Source organism: Pituophis catenifer, unplaced genomic scaffold (genome assembly GCF_029215685.1).
Source record: "Pituophis catenifer annectens isolate HBS135680 unplaced genomic scaffold, rPitCat1.0.hap2 SCAF_4, whole genome shotgun sequence".
Classification (NCBI taxonomy): Eukaryota; Metazoa; Chordata; class Lepidosauria; order Squamata; family Colubridae; genus Pituophis; species Pituophis catenifer.
In genome coordinates, this window is record NW_027256884.1 from 45526380 (window position 1) to 45548315 (window position 21936).

At 38.2% G+C, this 21936-nt stretch overlaps 1 protein-coding gene across 2 annotated transcripts in view; it reads left to right on the top strand.

The window, feature by feature from the left end:
* Window positions 1-6110, top strand: part of CLCN4 (chloride voltage-gated channel 4) — a 39734-nt gene extending 33624 nt beyond the window's left edge. For both annotated transcript variants that reach the window (XM_070942994.1, XM_070942995.1), the window contains 2 exons: window positions 844-1060; window positions 6020-6110. In XM_070942994.1, the coding sequence (XP_070799095.1) occupies window positions 844-1060; window positions 6020-6110 (308 nt within the window). The remainder of the gene's footprint in view (window positions 1-843; window positions 1061-6019) is intronic.
* Window positions 6111-21936: the final 15826 nt, after the last annotated feature.

Below are 21936 nucleotides of genomic sequence, written 5' to 3' on the forward strand. Positions count from 1 at the left end.
TTCTGAAGATTAGCATCAAGCAAGAGGAAATATTATTAATGTTAGTTGGCCTTTGTTTTTGAACAGAGAATATTTTTAGAAAGCCTATTGTTCTGGAGGTTTTACACACTGAAAATCGAAGGAAAGGAAAGGAAAGGGAAATGAATGCATTATTCAGCAGTAATTGTGCTGTGATATTGCTGTACACACAGATTAGAGAGAAAAGGGCAATCATAATAATAATATATGCTTCAGTTAGCTGAAAGATATATGTCAATGCTGAGCTTAATGAAGAGTGTAATTTAAAAGTCAAATGGGCACTTTCCTAAAATAAAGTTTAAGCTGATTAAGTTTACCCATTGGCAACCGCTTCAAGAATTTGGCATTTAATTCCATTCAATAATCACAGTGCTAAGCCAACAACAAGCCACTGGTTTGTGACCAGTGAAAGCAGAAATGTAGCATCTCTTCTCCTTTGCTCCCATTAAAGGGATTCAAATCAGTTAATTTGAACAACAGGAACAAAGTCATCTTTGCCTCTTTTTTTTGAGCTTGTGTAGTTGTATGAATGCATGCAGATGGATTTCTATAGGCCTGAACCTTATGGCCTCAGATATGAAAAGATGCTGATCATATAGAACAATGTGGTATTCTAGATAAATTATTCCATATCAAGATTATCCCTAAAAAAGGGAGCTGGGCTAAATCTGGCATCAGCATTAGTGTGCTGGCACTGCTATACAGATGTACTTAATAATCATCCTGATCTTACAAGAACCATTAAAGGATCATCAGAAAACAGTAACTATTTCTTTCCTGAGATGGATGTGCAATAGTCCTTATTTGTCTGATTTTTTCATACAGAAAATGCAAGGCAGCGCCAGGATGGTGTAGTAAGCAATTCAATTGTATATTTTACTGAAGAGCCTCCAGAGGTCCCTGCCAATAGCCCTCATATGCTGAAGCTCCGGCGTATTTTGAATCTGAGCCCCTTCACTGTCACGGACCATACACCAATGGAAACAGTGGTAGACATTTTTCGAAAACTTGGACTCAGGCAGTGTCTTGTTACACGCAGTGGGTAAGTATATAAATTATTTTTGTTTTTAAAAATATGGTATTTCTGTTGAAGGACAGGGGCTTATTTTCTGGAAGAAATAATTCCAATCCTCTCCAGATACATGTAATGTTAGACCAGGAAAACAAGCTGGGTTGGATTACAAGGGATTCATGTTTGAGTTTATAAAAAAATAACAACGCAATTTTTGAAAAATAAGTTAAAACTAAACTGAAGTAAAAGAAGGGTGCATTTGAAACACCTTCATAATTTTTCAGTAACAATATTAAAACAAGAACTTAAAGAAAAGATGCCATTGAAATAAAATAATGAATTCCCAAATTTGTTAGCTATTAATGCTTTATATAATTCATTTAGCTAGCAAAGTCTTACCCTCTAGATCAGAGCAATATATCTTATTTTTGCTCTTTTGACAGAGCAGAATTTATAATACATGTATGTAATTAAGCTTCATATTTAGGTCAAGCTACTGCTAAATATGTATTATTTTTAATCTAAGAAAAAAAAACCTGCTGCTAGGGAGAAATGCCAGCCAAATATAATTGTTAGCAAAAGTTTTGCTAACATTTTAGCTTTTATCCAGACTAAATGTGCCTCAAATACCGATGGAAATCCCTGCATCAATGACACATTAAAGGAATTAACTAATGGAAGTTTATTTTTTTACAAACTGAAAGTTTTAAAGTTTATAAAGGATTTATAAGCCTATAAGAGGTAAGGAATGAAAAATATAAGAGGCAGAAGCTAAATCGAATGAAACAGAGCCTTGAATATAGAATATACAGTACGTCCCTCAAAAGCTCAAACATTCTGGAGCAATGAGAGAAAGCAAGTTGCAGTGCTGGAAAGTGAAGGCCTTCTGAAGCTATAAAGAACATTTGCAAAGCTGGAGGGATATTTAGGCAGGATCAGTGGTGAAATGTAAAATTTGTTTCTACCGATTCTGTAGATGTGGCTTGGGGGGGGGGTGTAATGTGATTGGGTGGGCGTGGCCACCTTTTTTTTTTTTTTTTACTTTTAAAAGCATTTTTTTCTACAACCTTAAGATGTTGCAGAAAACAATGCTTATAGAAGCCTCTGACGATCAGGCAACTCAGCTGGGATCGCAAGAGGCTTTTAAAGGCATTTTTTTTTCTGCAACCTCTTCGGCCGTGAGATCATCAGAGGCTTTTTTTTTTTTACTTTTAAAAGCATTTTTTTGGCCAAAGAGGTTGTAGAAAAAATGCTTTTAAAAGTAAAAAAAAAAGCCTCTGATGCAGGGGTGAAATGTAAAATCTGTTACTACCGGTTCTGTGGGCATGGCTTGGTGGTGGTGGGGTAATGTGACTGGGTGGGCATGGCCAACTTTTTTTTTAAAAAATCAGGAACTCAGCTGGGATCGTCAGAGAGGCTCTTTTAAAAATATCTCTCTGCCGATCAGGCAACTCAGCTGGGAGTTCCCAGAGACTTTTCAAAGCATTTTTTTAACCACCTCTTCGGCCATGAGGTTGCAGAAAAAAATGCTTTGAAAAGCCTCTGATGATCCCAGCTGAGCCGCGCGATCATCAGAGGCTTTTTTTTTTACTTTTAAAAGCATTTTTTAATCGGAAGAGGTTGTAGAAAAAATGCTTTTAAAAGTAAAAAAAAAAAGCCTCTGATGATCGTGTGGCTCAGCTAGGCATGGTGGGGGAGGGGGGTGCAGGGATTTTTGCTACCGGTTCTCTGAACCACCGACTGCCATTGTTACCGGATCGGGAAATCCGGTCTGAACCGGGAGCATTTCATCCCTGCTCTGATGATCTCACAGCTCAGCTGGGCATGGGAGTGGGGCAGGGATTTTTGCTACCGGTTCTCCGAACCACCCGCCGCCATTGCTACCAGATTGGGGGATCCGGTCGGAACCAGGAGCATTTCACCCCTGGGCAGGATATATAAGAAATATCATCTAATAAACATTTTAGAAATGATCTAGCAATTATTCTATTGGTCTCTAGCCGTCCATATTCCTAAGCCTTGGCTAATGAATGCTTCAGGAGTTATCTAATACACATCCTATTTGCTCCAGGCCATCCCTATTCCTAACTTCTAGCTGAGGTTTGCAAGATGCCTAACTCTTGGTTACTTTTACCATCTTTCTAACCACCCAGAATTGTTACAAGCTTTACACGTGCCTATTCCCTGTGAATAAGCATTCTTTGTTCTTGCCAGACAGACTCCACAATTACAGGCTTCCTGGTCTCCTTTCAAGTGTATGCCATAACCTTCCTTTGTTTTAGCAGACAGCCCATTGTTATTCTGATAATATGAAAACTAAAATTAATGAAAACTTATTGCCTTTACACTTTGTTGTTGTTAGTTGTGAAGTTGTGTCCGACCCACCGTGACATCATGGACAACATTCCTCCAGGCCTTCCTATCCTCTATCATCCCCAGAGTCCATTTAGGCTCATGCCGACTGCTTCAGTGACTCCAACCAGCCACCTCATTCTCTGCTGTCCCCTTCTTCTTTTGCCCTCAATCGTTTCCAGCATTAGGCTCTTCTCCAGGCTCTTCCTTCTCATTAGGTGGCCAAAGTATTTGAGTTTCATCTTCAGGATCTGGCCTTCTAAAGAGCAGTCAGGGTTGATCTCCTCTAGGACTGGCCAGTTTGATTGCCTTGCAGTCCAAGGGACTCGCAGGAGTCTTCTCTAGCACCATAGTTCAAAGGCCTCAATTCTTTAGTGCTCAGCCTCCCTTATGGTCCAACTTTCACAGCCATACATTGTAAGTGGGAAAACCATAACCTTGACTATACACACTTTTGTTGGCAGGGTGATGTCTCTGCTTTTTAGTATGCTGTCTAGATTTGCCATGGCTTTCCTCCCCGGGAGCAAGCCTCTTTTAATTTCTTGCCTTTACACTTAGAAGATACTAAATGCCTGAAACATTGTGAATTTGACCCAGACATAGACAGATGTTGCAAACAGAGCAATATCCAAGTGTAGAGAAGACAGGAAGGCTACAGCTAGTGGTCAACTTACAACAGTTCACTTAGTGATTTATGACCATTTTTCACACTTATGACCACTGTAGCATCCCCGTGGTCACGTGATTTACATTCAGCTGCTTGGCAACTGGTTCATATTTATGATGGTTGCAGCATCCCGGGGACACATGATCATTTTTTGCGCTCTTCTGACATCAATTAACGATTGATTTAACAACTGTCTTATTAATTTAACAATTGCAGTGATTCACTTAACAAATGTTGTGATTCACTTAGCAACATAAATTTTGGGCTCAATTGTGGTCGGAAGTTGAGGATTTAACTGTATTTATTTGCACAACTAGCTTGAGGGGAAAAATTGAGCCATTTGGAGGCAACAAAAGTCAATTTGTTGATCAAACAAACTTCGTTGTTTTTGCCCAATGCTAATCTCAATGGGATTCAATTCATGTAAAATCAGGAAAGCACATGAGTTTACTAAACATGTCATTTTGATAAATTCTTTGTATACTAGGCAGGTTGTTTTTTAAAGCAGGTAAAATATTGGTAAAAAGAAACCATGGTTTTAGATCAATAAGTATTATATGTAACTTATTTTTTTTAAAACCTTGGATGTACAGAATCCTGGGTTTTGAAGATAAAAACTAAGTAAAATCTAGTTTTGTAAAAGTAATATCAGATTATGGCTAAAGTTCAAGGTAGAAAGAGGCCTATAATAAATATTTTAAAATACACTATTTAAAGTATTCTTTACTTTCTGTAACGTTTTACTTCAAGATATTGTCTAACAAACTATAATTGCATATATTCAATAAAAATAAATGACCAAACTCCACAATAATGAAATACTCTTAACCAGACAGATTTTTAAAGGAACCCGATGTTTCATAACTGCACTAAAATAAATAAATATTTATTTGAAATGATTCCCATATCTTGCAGTATTTAGTACTATGTAAAGGACATAGTGTAATATTTTTAAAATAGAAAAATTATCCAGACATTGCATTGCTCTTATATATCTTTGGGGCTGTGATAATAGCATATCTATCCTCTTTTTCTGTTTTTCCAATCCTTTGAGAAATGAAAAGGAATGAAAAGTTGCCCTTCACCCCTAATTATAGTATATAGTGTTTAAAAAATAATGTTTAAAACAGTAGGGTCAATTATATGAGGCATTGGACTGTTATAATTAGCATTGATTATTCAAAGGGTTTTGTTAGGGTAAGTTAGTAAGTCTGTATTACATACAGTTAACATTAGCTGGACTATTAATTTTATTTATATATTTTTACCATTGTTTTTCAGTTTTCTTAACAGCTATAGCAACCCCACTCTAAAATAATTAATAAAAACTCATGATAGATGGAATGAACAGATATTTGAGAGCTTCCACCCTTTTGCATAGTAGCATGCCTGCAAAAGAAGGGGGAGAGCATATAATTCAGTAGTTTTGCAGGAAGCTTTCTTTAAATGTGATGCATTGGCATTCAGGTCATAGTTCAGGAGCCTCTGCCTTCAAGGTTTTTGCAATACTTTGATGTATCGGTCTTTTTATGCCCTGCACTGAGTTTCTTCTGCTTTGGCCTGGAGGATCCCAACAGTTTCTGCAAATGTTTTCAGAGAGATGATGTCAAGTTGGACAAGTTTGAGCCCGCTCAAGAAACAGCCTTAACTAAGTGCATTGAAGAATGCAGCTGGATAGAATATGGCGTCTTTATCTCTTTGCCAAAGGCTGAGAAAAATATAATGAAAGCTCTGTATTCATAAAAGCAAATTCATTGTGATGATTTTTTTTCAGTTTGTAAATGTAAATCATTCTTTTTTTTAAAAAAAAAAAATCCAGTTTCTTGGTTTTTAAAGAAGGGAGGAGCAGGGTGTCTTTTTGAAACTGATTGTTTTGTGTTTAAGTTTTGCCTGCAGCAGAATTTGAAAAATGAACAAGACAGGTTAATGATTAATCACAATTTTGTTTCTTTCCTTCCCTTCTTCTCTAGGAGGCTCCTGGGCATTATCACCAAAAAGGACGTGTTAAGGCATATGGCTCAAATGGCAAATCAAGATCCTGAATCCATCATGTTTAATTAGGCTGTTCCCAGCAGAGAGGCCCAAATCTTAAAGAAAAGATTCCTACTGAACTGATTGAAAGGAGTTTGAATAAGCTCTTCATTTTTTGTTAAAATAAAATTTAAATCAATAGAACTTTGTTAAGGGTAAAACCCAGGGAAAATTATAGCAAATTGAATATCTGAGTTATGTTGGTAAAGGTATTTGAAAATTCCATTCAGCTATGGGCTATTTTTCCTGGGAACATGTTTCTCTTGTGATAAATACAGTTCTTACCATGGCGCATTTTTTGCCTTGTCCTGCCTACCATATCCCATTAATATAAATGCATTTTCCTCATGATTTGATGAGGACAGAAAAATCATCTTTACAAAAATTTGGGAGCAGAGAGAAGCCATATCATCTTGATAAAAGATATTAAAAACAGAAAGCATATGTATGCCTACAATATAATCAAGAATGCCAAATGTTTTCATTGCACATGCCCTATTTCATATTTCTTAAATTTTATTTGGGTTCCCAAATTAAGTTATTTTCTAAAGTTGCATACTTTTGTGAAGAATGTTCTTGCTTTTACTATTTTTGCAGAAGTTCATAGATATCGTAGAAGTAAAAGGTACTTCACTTAACTTTTAGTGCTATTGTTTCGTCTGAGTTATTCTGTTCACTTGTAATAGGATGAAATAATCTGCAAATTCTTTCTTTTTTTTATGATGAAATTTTCTTTTTACCGTGTTCCCATACACGAGCATGATGTCAGGTAGAGCACATAGGTTATATATTTTACAGGATAACTGACATTAAATTGCAATTCTGGCCACAAATGTTTGTTAAAAAGTATTTTAAACAATAAGCTTCAGTATTCATAGACAAAAAAAAAAAAGAGAGAGATCCCTAGAGAAAAAAAACCCATATTAACACTCAGGGTTTTTTTTAAATGTATTCATTCTTTGTGGAATTATTGTATATTTATTTTATGTCACAAATAGATTTTACAGTATGAAATATTTTATAAACCATCTTAGAATCAGTTTAACTAATTTTTATAGTAAAAAAAGTATAAATGAGTTTGAAGTTTGGACATGAATATGATAAATAAAATATCTGCTATAGATAATCTTCATATTACATGTCTCAGGCATATGATTTTTAGGATAGTCATTTGTTACTGGTTCCTGGAAGAAATATGTTTAAATGGGTTCCAGGAAACATTAAGATGGTTTCCCAGCTTGTCACCCCACTAATATTAGCACATGTTCTATATTATGTGGTTTGTGGATAAATTTATTGACTGATGTATACATGAAACCTACTTCCTGTGTGAGCATGTTCAATATTTTGCCAAAAGATTACCCAATTGAAGAACCCATGGTTTTTAATGCCTGGAAAAAAAAGATTTGGTTTTAAGCTGCATGTTATTGGTTTTAAGATTCATCAATATATCACTGTCTGGACACATGAAACAAAGTGTATTCAGCTGATTGTCACCCAATTTTAGAGACTGGGAATAACAATAATTCTAATAATTGACAGGATTTTTTTTCAGAATTGATAAAGGAGACTTACATTTATAGAAGAACACCAGAGAATATCTATTGCATTTCATTAAAAATGTGGTTTTCTACTTCTTCAAATGACAGAAAATAATAGAATAATAACATTAGGAAAATAATAAAATTTATCCAACTTTCCAAAAGTTATTAACCATCCCTACCTTTTAATACAAAGAAATGGCTCTTCTGTGAGAATGTGTGTGAATTTGAGTGTGTGCTTGGAGACAAAAACTAGCATTATGTGGGTCTGCATAACCAAACCACAATGGAACCATTTTTAGAAACTGTTTTTAAATTCTTTTCTCCTTGACATCCAAATATAGTTTTTATACATTTAACAAATTAATCTGTACAACACATGGAACAGAGTGGAAATATGGGAGATTGAGCTGATAAATATTACATTTTGAAAGGTATTCAGAGTGAAGTTCAATGCAACAATCAACATGGTTCTTATATGCAAAAAGAGTACGATAGTTTCCAACATACAAATAAATATGGAAAATATGTTAGATATATTAGTTATATACATTCTTATGTTAAACTATTAGCCTATAACTTATGAGCAACTCATGGCTTTTTTTGTTTGATATATGCTGAAAAATTATCAAAAGCAGTTATCTTTCTGTTTCATGTTATTTCTGAAGAAGAAAAGCCCAGCTTGATAAAATATATTCTGAATTCCAACCATGAATAATAGATTTGTCGAAATTTCTTATTTCTCATTTTTATGTGTTGAACTTACATATATTCACTAAATGAATAAAAAGGTTTTGGTAAATGAACATCATCAGAAAAACTGTACTTCATGTAGCTCTATCCTGATTTAATATACCTTAACTGTCAAAACTGCTCTGTTTTATTAAAATGTAAATTTTAAAGTAGGTTAAACATTACAGTAAAATTGCAAATCCCACAATTTGTGTATTACATAAGATACAAACCAGAAGAAACAAAAATACGAAGATCTTTTGAGTTCCTTGTATTTGACAATTCAGTTTGAATTGAAATCTAAATTTCATACTTACTACCTTCCAGAGTGTATCTTAATGCAGAATTTGTGTTCTAACTTTTGAAAAATATAGACCCCTATTATTCTTGTCCAGATGTGTGGCAGGAAGATGAAAGTTCAAAACATTTGAATGCCATCAGTTTGGCAATGGCTATTCTGTTACACTGTTGCACTGTCATTACATATGTGGGGAAGGAGGAAAATTACATTTGGGATACAGTGTGTGTTTAAACAAGAAGAAATTCACTGTTTTAAAATTGTATTAGGAAGCAGATTTCATTTTCTATCTTTGCATTAGTATCACTTTCTGTGCAACTTCAGTCTGGATATTTAAACCGAAATGAGTATGTTAGTAATTGAAATGTGCAAAACTCTTCAGTTTTGTCCTTTAGATTCAGAATAAGCAATAGCTAGTATAAATTAAAAATTTACAGTATAAATTACATTTTTGGCAGAGCCATGGTGGTGCGGTAATTGGAATGCAGTATTGCATACTAACTTTGCCGACTGCCAGGAGTTTGATCCTGACTAGCTCAAGGTTGACTTAGCCTTCCAACCTTCCGAGGTTGGTAAAATGAGGACCCTCATAGTTGGGGACTGCCAGACTGGCTCCAGCTACTCTCTAGGAAAGAAGAAGCCTTGACTCCATAAGTTTTAGAGAAAAGGTACTTTTACTAAAGATGTAGCATAGATGAGGGAAAACTCTGAGGAAAAACCATGTGAAAATCGTATATTGAAAGCAATCCCCATGTCCCAAACCGTCCCCCAGGGTGAGCAGTCCAATCAGGTCTTGTTCCAATGTTTTGGGAACTTGGTGCCTCAGGCACTATTGTAAATTCCTTTCCCATGACTGGCAGCCTTGAAGCTCGGCAGATGGCTCGCTTTAGCACGTCTGGTTCCTGTTAGTGTTCCTACTCCCCAATTTTCCATAACATTCTTTCACACCTCCAGCATGTTTCCCATCCCAGATGCTCCCCCCCCACTGGTTATGGCAATTGCTAGCAAGCTTCAAAGAAAGCAAAGATGAGCAGCTAACCTTTGGGGACCCTTCGCAAAACATTTGTCCTAAAAGAGAAAAGAAAAGAAAATTTTAAGTATTCAGTTGAGGTCTGACATTTTAGGTTTGTTGGGATGTTTCTTGTGGAAAGGAGTTTGTCAGCTCAAACATGGTGTCTATCAACCCATTTGGATTGGGAAGCAGGGAAATGTTTCCATGCAATCAAGTACTGGATCTTGCCTTTCTGTTTTCGAGACTCCAAAATTTCTTTCACCTCAAAATATTGTTCCCTTTCTATGAAAATAGGAAGGGGTGGTGTGGGAGAAGGTGGCCAAAGGGGAGAGGTTACTTTTGGTTTCAGCAGGCTACAATGAAATATGGGGTTAATTCTTTTCAGATTTTTGGGCAATTGTAATTGTACTGTGATTGAGTCGATAATTTTGTTAATTCAGAAGGGACCAATGTATTTAGGGCCAAGTTTTTTTGATTGCTGGATACACTATATATATACTTTGTGGAGAGGTATAATCTGTCTCTCACTTTAAATTCTTTTGGTTTGGCACATTTTTTATCATCCTGCTGTTTGTAGGCTTCTCATGCTTCCTTGAGCGCTTTGACCGCTATTGGGCATGTATTTTGTAGTTCTTGTATCCATTCTTGTAATGAAGGTTTCTGGGGTTTGTCCAAAGATAGTTCTGGGATTGCTACAAAGTCCTGACCTGAAGCTACCTTGAAGGAAGTAAACCAGTGCTATGCACTGAATTATTATACGCCACTTCTGCAAACAGTAAAAGATCAGTCCAATTATCTTGTTGATAATTAATGTAGCATCTGAGGTATTGTTCCAGTTCTGAGTTGGCTCATTTGCATCCCCCATTCTTTTGAGGGTGGTGGGAGGAGCTTAAGCCTTTGGTGGTCCCCATGAGTTTTAAAAATTCATGCCAAAATACTTGAGCTTTTTAAGTGCCTCTTGGCATTCCATACTCCACTTTAAGGGTTGGCTAGGCTTGGGTTTTCCTTCCTCTTTTCTTTTCAGAAGGTTTGTAAAGGGCAGGGTGATTTGGGCAAAAGCGGGAAAATAAAGTGTCAGTAGAAATTTGTGAACCACAAGAAACTTTGGAGTTGTCACCTCATGTGAGGGGGCCCATTCCAAGATTGCCCTGACTTTTTCTGGATCGATTTCCACACCTTCTGCAAGATTCGGTATCCCAAATATTCAACTTTGTCTTTATGGAACTCACACTTTGAAAGTTTAGCATACATTTCGGTTGCCTGCAATTTTTTAAACATAGTTCATATGAGCTTAACATGCTCGTCCTTTATTTTAGAGTAGATCAGGGTGTCATCTAAATATACCAACACCCCTTTGTATAAATATTCATGCAGGACTTCATTTATTAGCTGCATGAACATGGCAGGGGTTCCTTGCAATTTAAACAGTAACACCTGGCATTGGAAATATACCAGGGGGCAGTTGAAAACCATTTTCTACTCATCCCCCTCCTTAATCCTGACTCTATTATATGCTTTTCATAAGTCCAGTTTAGTAAAAATATTCCCCTTGGCTAAGTGGGCTAGCATGTCCTTCATGAGTGGTAGGAGGTATACATTCTCCAGACAGACCACGTTGAGCCCGTGGTACTCCATGCACAAATGGAGAGAGCCATCTTTCTTTTCCCAGAATAGGACTGTTGCAGCTACCCGGGGTGTGGCCAACTGGATGAAACTGCATTGCAGGTTTTTAATCTATGAATGCACGGAGCCCTTCCAGCTCTTTGGGGGAGTCATGGAATACAGCTTGGGTTTTGGCAGTGTAGCCCTGGGGAGGATCTTGGTGCAATTGGCCAACTGGTGTGGTGTTGGACCTTTCTAACTAAAATGTCCTTTAGGTCCCAATATTCCCTGAGGATTTTCAGATCCTGCCTTGGTTGATTTTGTGCTACTGTGGCTAATTCCAACATATCCTGGGTAGGTTTGCTGCTAATCTTCCAGAGAGAAGTCTCACCTTTCTCAGGTCCTGTCCCCCCACGCCCAAATTTTTATTAGTCCCTTTCACCAATTCATGTAGGGATTCCATTTTTGGAGCATTGCTAGCCCCAGCAAGAGGGGTCTCTATATCCCCAGAACCTTAATAAAACTCAGGGTCTCCCGGTGACTGCTCATCCTTATCTCCACTGGTTCTGTTATAGAGTGATCCAGGGCTCCCCCAGCCATAGTCCCATCTAGCTGGCAAAATGCCTTAACTGTTGGAGTCTGAGTCCTAATTTTTCCACCACCTTACCATGCATCTTTGTCCAAATTTGTCCAAAATGTGCATGTCCAAGATGGCGGTGCCTGCTGGGATCGTGATCTGAGGGCAGGGCGCCGACCTACCTTTTGGGTCTTTTGGGGGTCGTTTCGAAGACCCATGACCCCAGGACCAGTTAGGGGAGCTCCCTGCCAGTATGGAGAGGGTTTTCTTTTCCCTCCGTGACTGAGCAGAGAGGAAAAAGCGATGTTGGGAGCGGCGGGCTGCTCAGCTGGGTGGTGGCAGCGTTTTCCACAGCCGAAGGCCATCTGAATGTCGGAGTGGCATTGCGCCAGGGCCACCCACCGCGCGGTGAGATTCCAAGCCCGGGGGGTTGCCCGAAGAGTTGTAAGACATATCGGGCACCCCCGAAGACCTCTGGGACGCCGCCAGGTTCTTATTGTGGTGCTGGTGACGATGGCACGGTGGTGGCGGCGATGGCGGTGGCAGCTGTCTGGCGGTCAGAGGGCACTGGCGACCCCCCCTTGGAGTTGGAGTTGGGGGGGCAACAAAACAACAAGACCGGTCGACCTGCAACCACAGGTTGGGGCTAGGACCTGGTGTGATATCTTTTCCCAGGCCTTGGGAGGCCTCAAATTGTGGCTGTGCGGGGGCTGGGGGCTTGAGACAACTGCCCCATTTCTGCCCTATTTCTTTTTCCTCCAGCATTCCCCTTTTAGGACTGGGCCCACCTGGACCAGCTGTTAGCCTGTGGCACTCACATGTCGCTATGTTTATTGTCATCTGAACCCCCCTGACTGTGGAGAGGGCTATTTCCATCTGAATTGGAGGTTAGTACATGGCTGCATCCCATCGGCTGAGTGGGCTGGACATCAGTTCAACCACCATGAGAGGGTGGCCTGATGTTGGGGCCCCTGGGGGCTGAACCGGGATGATTTCACATATTTATGCACTTTGTCAGCGGAGGGGACTTGACCATCGGACCAACCGCCATGAGAGGGCGGTTTTTGGATTTGATCCCTGGATGCTATTTGTCTGCATCGGTTTCATCGCTGCCATCTCACCACAAGAGGGGGCTGACCAGCTGACCTAACCACCGTGAGAGGGTGGTTGGATCTATCCCCCCCTTGGATTGTGGTCGTCTTGGAACTGGACTTTGTCCTCTGTTGTGAGGGGACAGTGGACTTGGTCCTGTGAACATGTCTTCGAGACCCCCCATTTCTTTGTCTTCTCCCCTGGTCCTTTTCTAGGGACCCTCAGGATATGGTCGTGTTTACCCGTTATGATCAAGATGTACTCAGTAGCAGAGCTTCTTGGTCTGCGAGACTCCCCCCTCTCACAGGCTTGGCCCTCCACTCTATCAAGGGCCTACCTAGCCTAAAGGGTTTTTAATGGGATTTTTAAAATTTTATAGACTTGGCGTTTTAAAATGGGAGGCCGATTGATTTAATCTTTTTTTATTATCTTAACTTTTGTATTGTATGTATTTTAATTTTGGCTGTTCACCGCCCTGAGTCTCCTTGGGAGAAGGGCAGTATATAATTAAATTAATAATAATAATAATAATAATAATAATAATAATAATAATAATAATAATAATAATAATAATCTGGTACACCCTGAGTCCAGTAAGGCCAATACCTTCCCTGGATGCCTGACGATGGCACATTCATCTCTATTGGGATGGTGATAGGGATCACAGGGCAACTTACCAGGGGATCATTGTCAGAGTTGGTGTTGTTCCTCTCTGGGGTGGTTGGAGTTTCCCACCCCCTGCAGCTAGGAGGGCTGCAACTTCCTCTACGACTTCAACTTCCTCTAATGCCATTTTACAGGGATTTGGGATGTCTTTTCCCACTTTTTTTCCACTGTTGTCATTGGTCTTTGGGGTCATTTTGTTGATTTGGCAGTCAGCAGCTTGACCTGCTGGATGCTTCCCACACTTGAAGCATCCAGCAGTTCAGCATTTGGGGCTGAGTTCGCATCTGGGTGTTTTCAAGACCAGGGATGGATTCTACTTACCTTTACTACTGGTTCGCAATGGGGCCACACTTTGTTGGAAGAAATCTTCGAACAGCCTTTTGTTTTTCCCACCTAAAGAGGTTAATCCTGTCAGGAAGGCAGGAAGGAGACCTTCTAGTGTGCCTCTGTGTGTTGCTTCTAGCCTAATCCTACTTATCTTTATTGCTCTGCTTAAGTGTTTTCAGAAACTGTCTCTTTGGTTAAGCCTTCTTACATTGTAACAGCTGTTAATGGTTCTTGGCAGTACGCCCAGACTTTCTATAGCCTGAGCAGCTTCTCTGGAGTTTTTTTTCCTTTGCTGGTACTTTTATTCCAGGGCTTGACTTTTTTAAAGGGGAAGGGTTATTTTAAGCTTTTTACACTGCTTTAGTGGTTTCTGGGACTGTCTTTTAGGGTGTACTTCCAACATGGCTGAATCCCCCCACCCTCCAGCCACTCCTTGCCTCCTCCATCCCCAATTAAGGGTGGGAGGAGGCGATTGCAGGCCTCTTTCTTCCCTGGCTCCATAATCCTCTCTAAACGGAGTGCTTTGGCTAGTCTTTGACTTCTTTGTTTGTTTGTTACAAAAAAAAGGGGGGGTTGGGAGGTTTCCCACCCCCACTGATGGAAAAGCAAAGAGGTAATTTTTTTGGGACCACCACTGCTTACCTGATCAAGTTAAGCAATGCTGCCTAGAAAATTTTTTTTTTCAAGCTGTGTCTTTCCCTCTTCCCTCCAACACAATCTTTCCTTAACTCTGGATGATTTCCTTAGGATATTTGTGAGGTGAGTGAGACCAGCTGGTATCTTTAAGTGGTGCAAATGGATCTAAGGATTGCTTCTCCTGGGTGGAAAAGGGTGCTTTTTCAATTCACTGAGCACAGGAGTCTCTTGTCTATGGGGATTCTTCAGTCATCCTTGGGTCATGGTTGTCCCAAAGGTGCTTTTTTCAAGAGGCAACTGGACTTCCTTGGTTTCCAGAAAGTCCAGTTGCTATCAACTTGCGAAGCGTTCCTGACCTGCTCTCGAGTTGCCATAGGCAGGGAGATGGGGAACTCAGCCTCGCAGCTACAGTGAGGAAATTGCACTTCAGTCAAAACAAAAGCACATTCCAGCCATCTTCACATCAAGGCCATCTCCACGGAGACCCACAGAAAGTCATGATTTAATTAGGGCATCGGTTGGAACCTTGACAGTTGCCTCTTGAAAAAGCACCTTTGGGATAGGAGTCTCTTGCATTGCTTTGGAATGGTCAAGGCACATGATTGCTCAATGATAGTAAGATTTTTTTAAAAAAAAAAAAAGAGGTAGGGGTGTGGATCCTCCAGTTCATTTTAGTTTTCTCCCATGATAATAAGACTTAGTAACATGGCACCAAGCTTGAAGTTTATTTAGATATCTGTGGCATGTACTAATGTTATTGTGACCCTGAGAAGCTTGGGAGGGCAGAGATTTGAACCTGGGTCCCCTATATACTTTGTTAATTTGTCTCTTTAGCTCGGCATTTTGTAGCCCAAGTATGTCCACCCACTTTCTAGAGAGCTTAAATGACCTCTCTGCTAAAGGGTTTCACTTTATGAGCAAGAGTTAGCTGCTGATAGTTATCATTGCATTTTAACTATTTTAATTCCTCAAGGTGCTCTGGCACCCTGCCTGATTTGTAACTCTGAGTTGCAGGTATTGCTTATGAAAAGGAAGGTATTCACAGAAAGGTTTAGGTTTCCATGATGTCTGTGACTGTCATTGATCTTCAGTGTGTTTTCCCCCATTTCTAATCTAATGATTGGTATTTAGGGCAGCTTTTTGCAAGCAAAGAAGCTATTTGTATTTTTCTACAGGTAATTCTTGACTTACAACAGTTCATTTAGTGACCATTCAAAGTTACAATGGTAATGAAAAAACTGACTTATGACCATTTTCACACTTACGACCATTGCAGCATCCCCACGGTCACGTGATAAAAATTCAGATAGTTGACAACTGTCTCACATTTACAATGGCTGTAGTCTCCCAGGGTCATGTGATCCCCTTTTGCAACCTTCTGACAAGCAAAGTCAATAGGGAGGCCAGATTCACTTAACAGCCATGTTACTAACTTAATCACCGCAGTGATTCACTTAACCAATGTGGCAAGAAAAGTTGTGAAATGAGGCAAAATTCATTTAATAAATTTCTCACTTAGCAACATAAATTTTGGGCTCAATTATGGTCATAAGTTGAGGAGAGGCCAGGCGTGACAAGGAGTGGCTGGGAGGGGAACAGAGGGCTGAGGCAGGGCTGGGTATGGTGAGGAAAGGCTAGGTGAGGCGAGACATCCCTCGACATGAGTGATGTTGAGTTGGCCATGACCACTCAGTCACATGACCACCCAGACACGCCTACCTAGCCAGTCATTAGGGCAGAGAACTGGTTGTTAAATTATTTGAACCCCACCACTGAGTATATAGATGATAGAATTGAACTTTGAAGGGTGGACATTATTAGGAACTAGAAGGAACTAAAGATTACAATTAAAAGAGAATATCTAAATTTGACTTACTAATACAGAACAGAGAAAAATATTTTAACATTAGTCATATTGAAGGTATTTTTGAACAATGGATACAGAAGTTAATTTTAAGAAAATCTGCCTCTATAGTTAGACTATGTTTAAAAGATGTAATGGAAGACCAACAGGTTTTACTGGACAAGAGAAACTGATTTGAAAGTGGATTTAAAAATGATAGGCTATAAGAATGATTTGAAAAAAGATGTTAAACTGGACTACAAAATGAAACCAGCTATTATCTTAATAATTAAAAGGGATATAAAAATAACAAACCAGGAGGATGACCTGGATAATTTTTCTTTATTGCATTTACAAAAGAGGCTTGTTAAAGTTTTAAAGAATTTTGTGAGAAGGGGCAAAGGAAAATGAAAAGAAATTAAGTTTTAGGACATAATTTGAAGGGATTGAAGATCAAGTGTAACAATCTTTCTACTTCTTTCTAGTTTATTGGGCTTTTTAAAAATAATAATCTGTTAAGTGTGCAACAATTGTGGTATAGTAGTTAGATACATATCCCAAGAGATGTTTTTGTGCACAATGCTTGTCAGTTGCCCAAAATAATTAAATTAATAAAAGTTTTATAAAGTATTTTATATATGTTGTTCAGTAAGCCTGTTGAAATCAAAGCAAAGCTTTACAAGTCCAGATAATGAAATTGTTGCTATTCTTGTAATGTAAAGTAAATCCCACTGGCTTCGATCATTGTCAAACAACTGTTCAAAAGATTACAACTTCAGTCATTTCTTTACTATATCTAATCCTACAAAGTATGATTCTGTCAATTGACATGAGACCCAGTGTATTCAGTGTGGCTGTTTACTCCCAAACTAGGGTAGATACCAAACACTATATGGAAATAGGGCTTAGCTTTCTTATCAATCTACAGTTTAATCAACTGCATTGTGATGAGAATGGAGACCTTTCACGATAATGTAAACTACCAATAGATTTTTTAAAACAATTGTATTACACCAAAGAAAAGTATCTTCTCTGAGAATGTAATTTCTACCCTGTGTCCCCCAAAATAAGACTAAGCCCTGATAATAAGCCCAATCGGGCTTTCGAGTGCATGGCAATAAGGCCAAGCGCTTATTTCAGGGTTCAAAAAAAATATAAGAGAGGGTCTTATTTTGAGGGAAACATGGTAATTTTTTTCAACTTAGATTATTTTATTCACATGTCTGGGCCTTGTAAATGTGATATTTTCCTAGCCTAGCTGGAAGCATCAGCTAATGAAGTGACTTTTTCTGTTCTTAAAGCAGATGCCACATTCAGGTAATTCTTGATTTATGACTTAGTTACTGTCTGAAATTCTGACAGACCCAAGAAAAGGTACTTGTGATCGGAATTCAAAATTCCAATTGTCCATGTAGTCACTTGATCGTATTTTTGGCACGTAGCAGCCAGCCTGCATTTATGACCCTTTGCAGCATCCTGCAGTCATGTGACTGCAATTTATGGCCTTTTTTTTTTAAACAGAAACCAGCTTTTACTTATGGTTTCCAGCAAAAACCACCCATTCTGGACAATGGTTTCACTTGAAAAATGCAGCATTTGCTTAACACCCATGAATTTGCTTAATGCCATCACAAAATAAAGTTGTAAAAAATTTCAGTCGTGTGATATCCCACTTAATGACCAGCATAATTTACAACCATAATTCCGGCTCAATTATGGTCATAAGTTGAGGACTACCTTTACAGTAATATTTCATAGTGCCAATAATGCAGATTCTCTTTCCTGCTTCTCCATATCAGAAAGTCTTGAAAGAGATAGAAAGCTAATAGTTGCTTTCTCTCAGTGGTGGGATTCAGGCAATTTAACAACTGGTTCTCTGCCCTAATGATTTCTTCCAACAACCAGTGTGCCAAACTGCTCAGAAAGTTAACAACCGGTTCTCCCAAAGTGGTGCGAACTGGCTGAATCCTACCACTGCTTTCTCTGCTTTATTATAACATATGCCTCAAAAATGCAAAGCATTTCTGCTACATGTTTTGCAGAATTGATTAAAACATGAATTGATAAGCCTTTGTGATGGCTTGCTGGCTATAAATCCTGTTTGTTCATTTTGCAGCTTAGGATATGCATTCATTAAGGACAGATGTTAAACTCACCACTGTGGCATTTTGTTTGTTCAATATAGTAACACTGAAAGAGCAGCATGAAATTTGTGTATATACTTCAGATTTCAGTGAGCAGCCTGGTAATATCTTCCACTTTCAAATGGGCAGAGAAAACTAAAGGAAAATACATTACAGTAATCCTGCTGAGATGAATGTGGGTCACAGACACAAGAAGGTCTTATTTTAAAACAGAACCCTTATTACCCTCATATGTTCATGGAGCCATATAAATGGTAAATAGTAAAATACTGTGCAGTGTCATGTAGTCAAACACTGAGAAAATAAAATTAAAATGAATGGGTTTGTTTGTTTGTTTCGCTTGACATCCCATTTCAATCCCCACTTATTTTCGAGACAGCATGAAAAGAAAGACAGTGCAGTGTAGAATTCTGTGCAATTTTCTCAGTTGTATTAAATAAAATCTTTACTATGGTCAAAGCCCAGCATAAGGAGAGTGGAGTGCCAAGTTAAAATACAAAATAATTGTAAAAAGCTAAAATATATATTTTTAAAAGGTATATATAAAAAAAAGTCTAAGAAAAATCTAAAAGGAGAGGGAGATGAGTATAGGGTAGCATAAAAAATAGTATGTGGCAAACTAAATCTATCACAGTACAGAGCAGTACTAGTATGATGAACTAGGTACCCATTAAGGTACCCATTAAGACTAGATTGTGACGTCTGTTAAGGTGCCCATTAAGACTAGATTGTGGCACAGGTCATGCATGATCTCATGGATTTTAAGTCGGCTGCCCAGAACATGGCAACATGGCAACATTATATATTGTAGCAGGGTTAGAATATTAAAGCAGCAAGGAGGTGTAGAATTGTCCTAAGTACTTAGGTATTTATGTAATAATAAATGAAGAGTTTCTGTTGGATTCACTGGCTATAAGGTTGGGGATCTGCCTAGATCCAATTGATGCTCTGTGTCTGCTACATATTGATTAATGGGTGCCTTGGTCTGATCATATTCCATGCTGAATAAAAAAACCCAGAGAGAAACCCAATTATGAGATTTTAGTTGCCATTGCCTTTTTCCAGGTGGACTGAAAATCAGCACTCATAATTAATGAAGCAAGGTAAAGGGGGAAAAGAATAGTTTGAGCCAAAGATAACCCACACTCTAGCCTCTACTTTCATGAGGCCTGTCTTTAGTTTCAAGGTGGCATTAGAGACACATTTTTTGGGACTTGAAATGACAATCTTAAGAAATTTGGATTGAGCAAATTCTAATAGTGCAAAGTTGCAGTGGGGTTAAAGAACTTACACTATTGGCTTGCTTTGAATAGTTTGAGTGCTGCAAGGCATATAGTGGCCACTGCTTTTCTTGAGAAATTTGAGGATGGCAGATGAATTCCTTTATGCGTTTTCAGCAACCTAGTCCTCATGGAGTTTCCTACTATGCAGAATGAAGGACTATTGCTCAATCTTGTGGAAATCTACTCTACTCCATGAATGCATCTTGGGCCTTTTGGTAAATACCATGATTTTATTTTTCTGATAATTGCGTTCCAACTTATCTTACTTGCAGTACTGTGTTAGAGGTCTCAGTGCTTTTTTAAGGCCAATAGGTGTTCTTGAAAACATACTGCATTGTCTTGCATACTGTAGAACAGTGAAAGGTCTTCCAGCAAGTTTTGGAGAGTCACGGTCATGAAAACTCAAGAGGACTTTCAAAATCTTATTCTGTCATTCAAATGCAGAAACCAATAGAAAGTCCAAACCCAAAAAGTATACAGATCAATCCCTTTGTAGGTACATGATAATTTGTCTGTTACTGTCTTTCTTTTCCTCATAAATTTAATATACTATACAGCCATGGATTCAAACATGTCAGAGCAGATAGGAAATTACTGTTCGCCTTGAGCACAATTATAAACCTTTGTCAACACCAGCTTTAATAACTTTATTGTTTGTTGCAGGATCAAATTTGGGTCAGTTCCTGGGGCCACAGGTTTTGTCTTCCAAGCTTTTGGACTCGTGCTGGAGCCCATTTTCAGAGAACCTTATTGTTTGTCATGTACATGAATTCAAAGCAAAAGTTAAAAATAATTCTGAATTTAACAAACCAAAATAAAGCTTATAGCCTTATAAAGAAGCTTTTAAAAGTTTTATGTAAAATATAGGACAGGTAAAACAAGGGACAAAGATACCTGGTTACATTACATCACTAGAGTGTAAGATCTGAAGTGGGACAATATTATAATGGCTGCTCTTTCAACTTCTCCAAACCCTTCAAAATGTCTGCCACTTGATTCTATCATGCTAAAGCAACATTATAGAAGTCTATTGAAGAACTGCAGTGTAGAAGAAATAAAGGCATATCAGAGATGAATTGTTCCCATAGGCTGTCCCACAAGCCAGAGGAGCAGAGCTTAAATTCCCAATATAAGTTCCCAATTTTATGATTGCAAACCTGTCAGAGGTACCCAGTAGTAAGATGGGTGGCCAATAAATTTTATAAATAAACAATAACAACATTACACAAAATGTTGCAGATGTCAGAAGGAAAAGTAGCATTTCTTCATTTGGGAAATGACAAGGGAGGGAAGAATTATAGAGTTTGGTGTAAAAGGATCTCTTTATCATGAAAATCAGGATTCAGGTAGTCCCTTTTCAGACTAACGTATTTCAGCATAATTTATATATATATTAATAAAATATAATTGTAATAAGTGTTAATAAAAATGGTAGTCAATAAAGTCTCCTGGCTATAGTACTCTAACCCAGTTCCAACAACGTATCATAAAAACTGTTATAGTAGTAAGTAGAAAAAGCATCCTTTTAGAGAGCTAAAAATGTCACCCAGAAAGCTTCATAACCAGACATTTGTTTATATGTTTTTAATATTTCCCTCAGTACACCATTTCATTTATAAAATAAAATTTTATTTTGGGTGCTATGAAATCATCATATTGCAAGTATAATTAATCATCTTATGGAGAGAGGGCTCAAATGTTAGTTGTTATTAAAGTAGCATGAGTCCACTAGATGGCATGCAAATACTCCAGATAAAGTATCTACCTCACACACTATTCATAGGCAATGGCATTATTTATATAATGTAAAATTAGGGTATAATTATATCTTTATTTTACTGTAATTATAAAGGAAAATCAATAGATAATGTTGATTCTTTGGAAAAGTGATAAAATTTTCTTGCTGCTTTAAAGTATGCAAGCTGTTTCTGATGAGGGATGATTTGAAGAAAGAAATATATTCTTTTGGGTATTTCATCCCATTCTTTTCAGCATTTTTTTTCCTATAAGATCTCAATCTCTCTCTCAGAGAGAGGGAGGGAGGGAGGGAGGGAGGAGGGGCTTTAAATTTATTGTCTGTGTCACTGAAGTAAAAAGATTGAA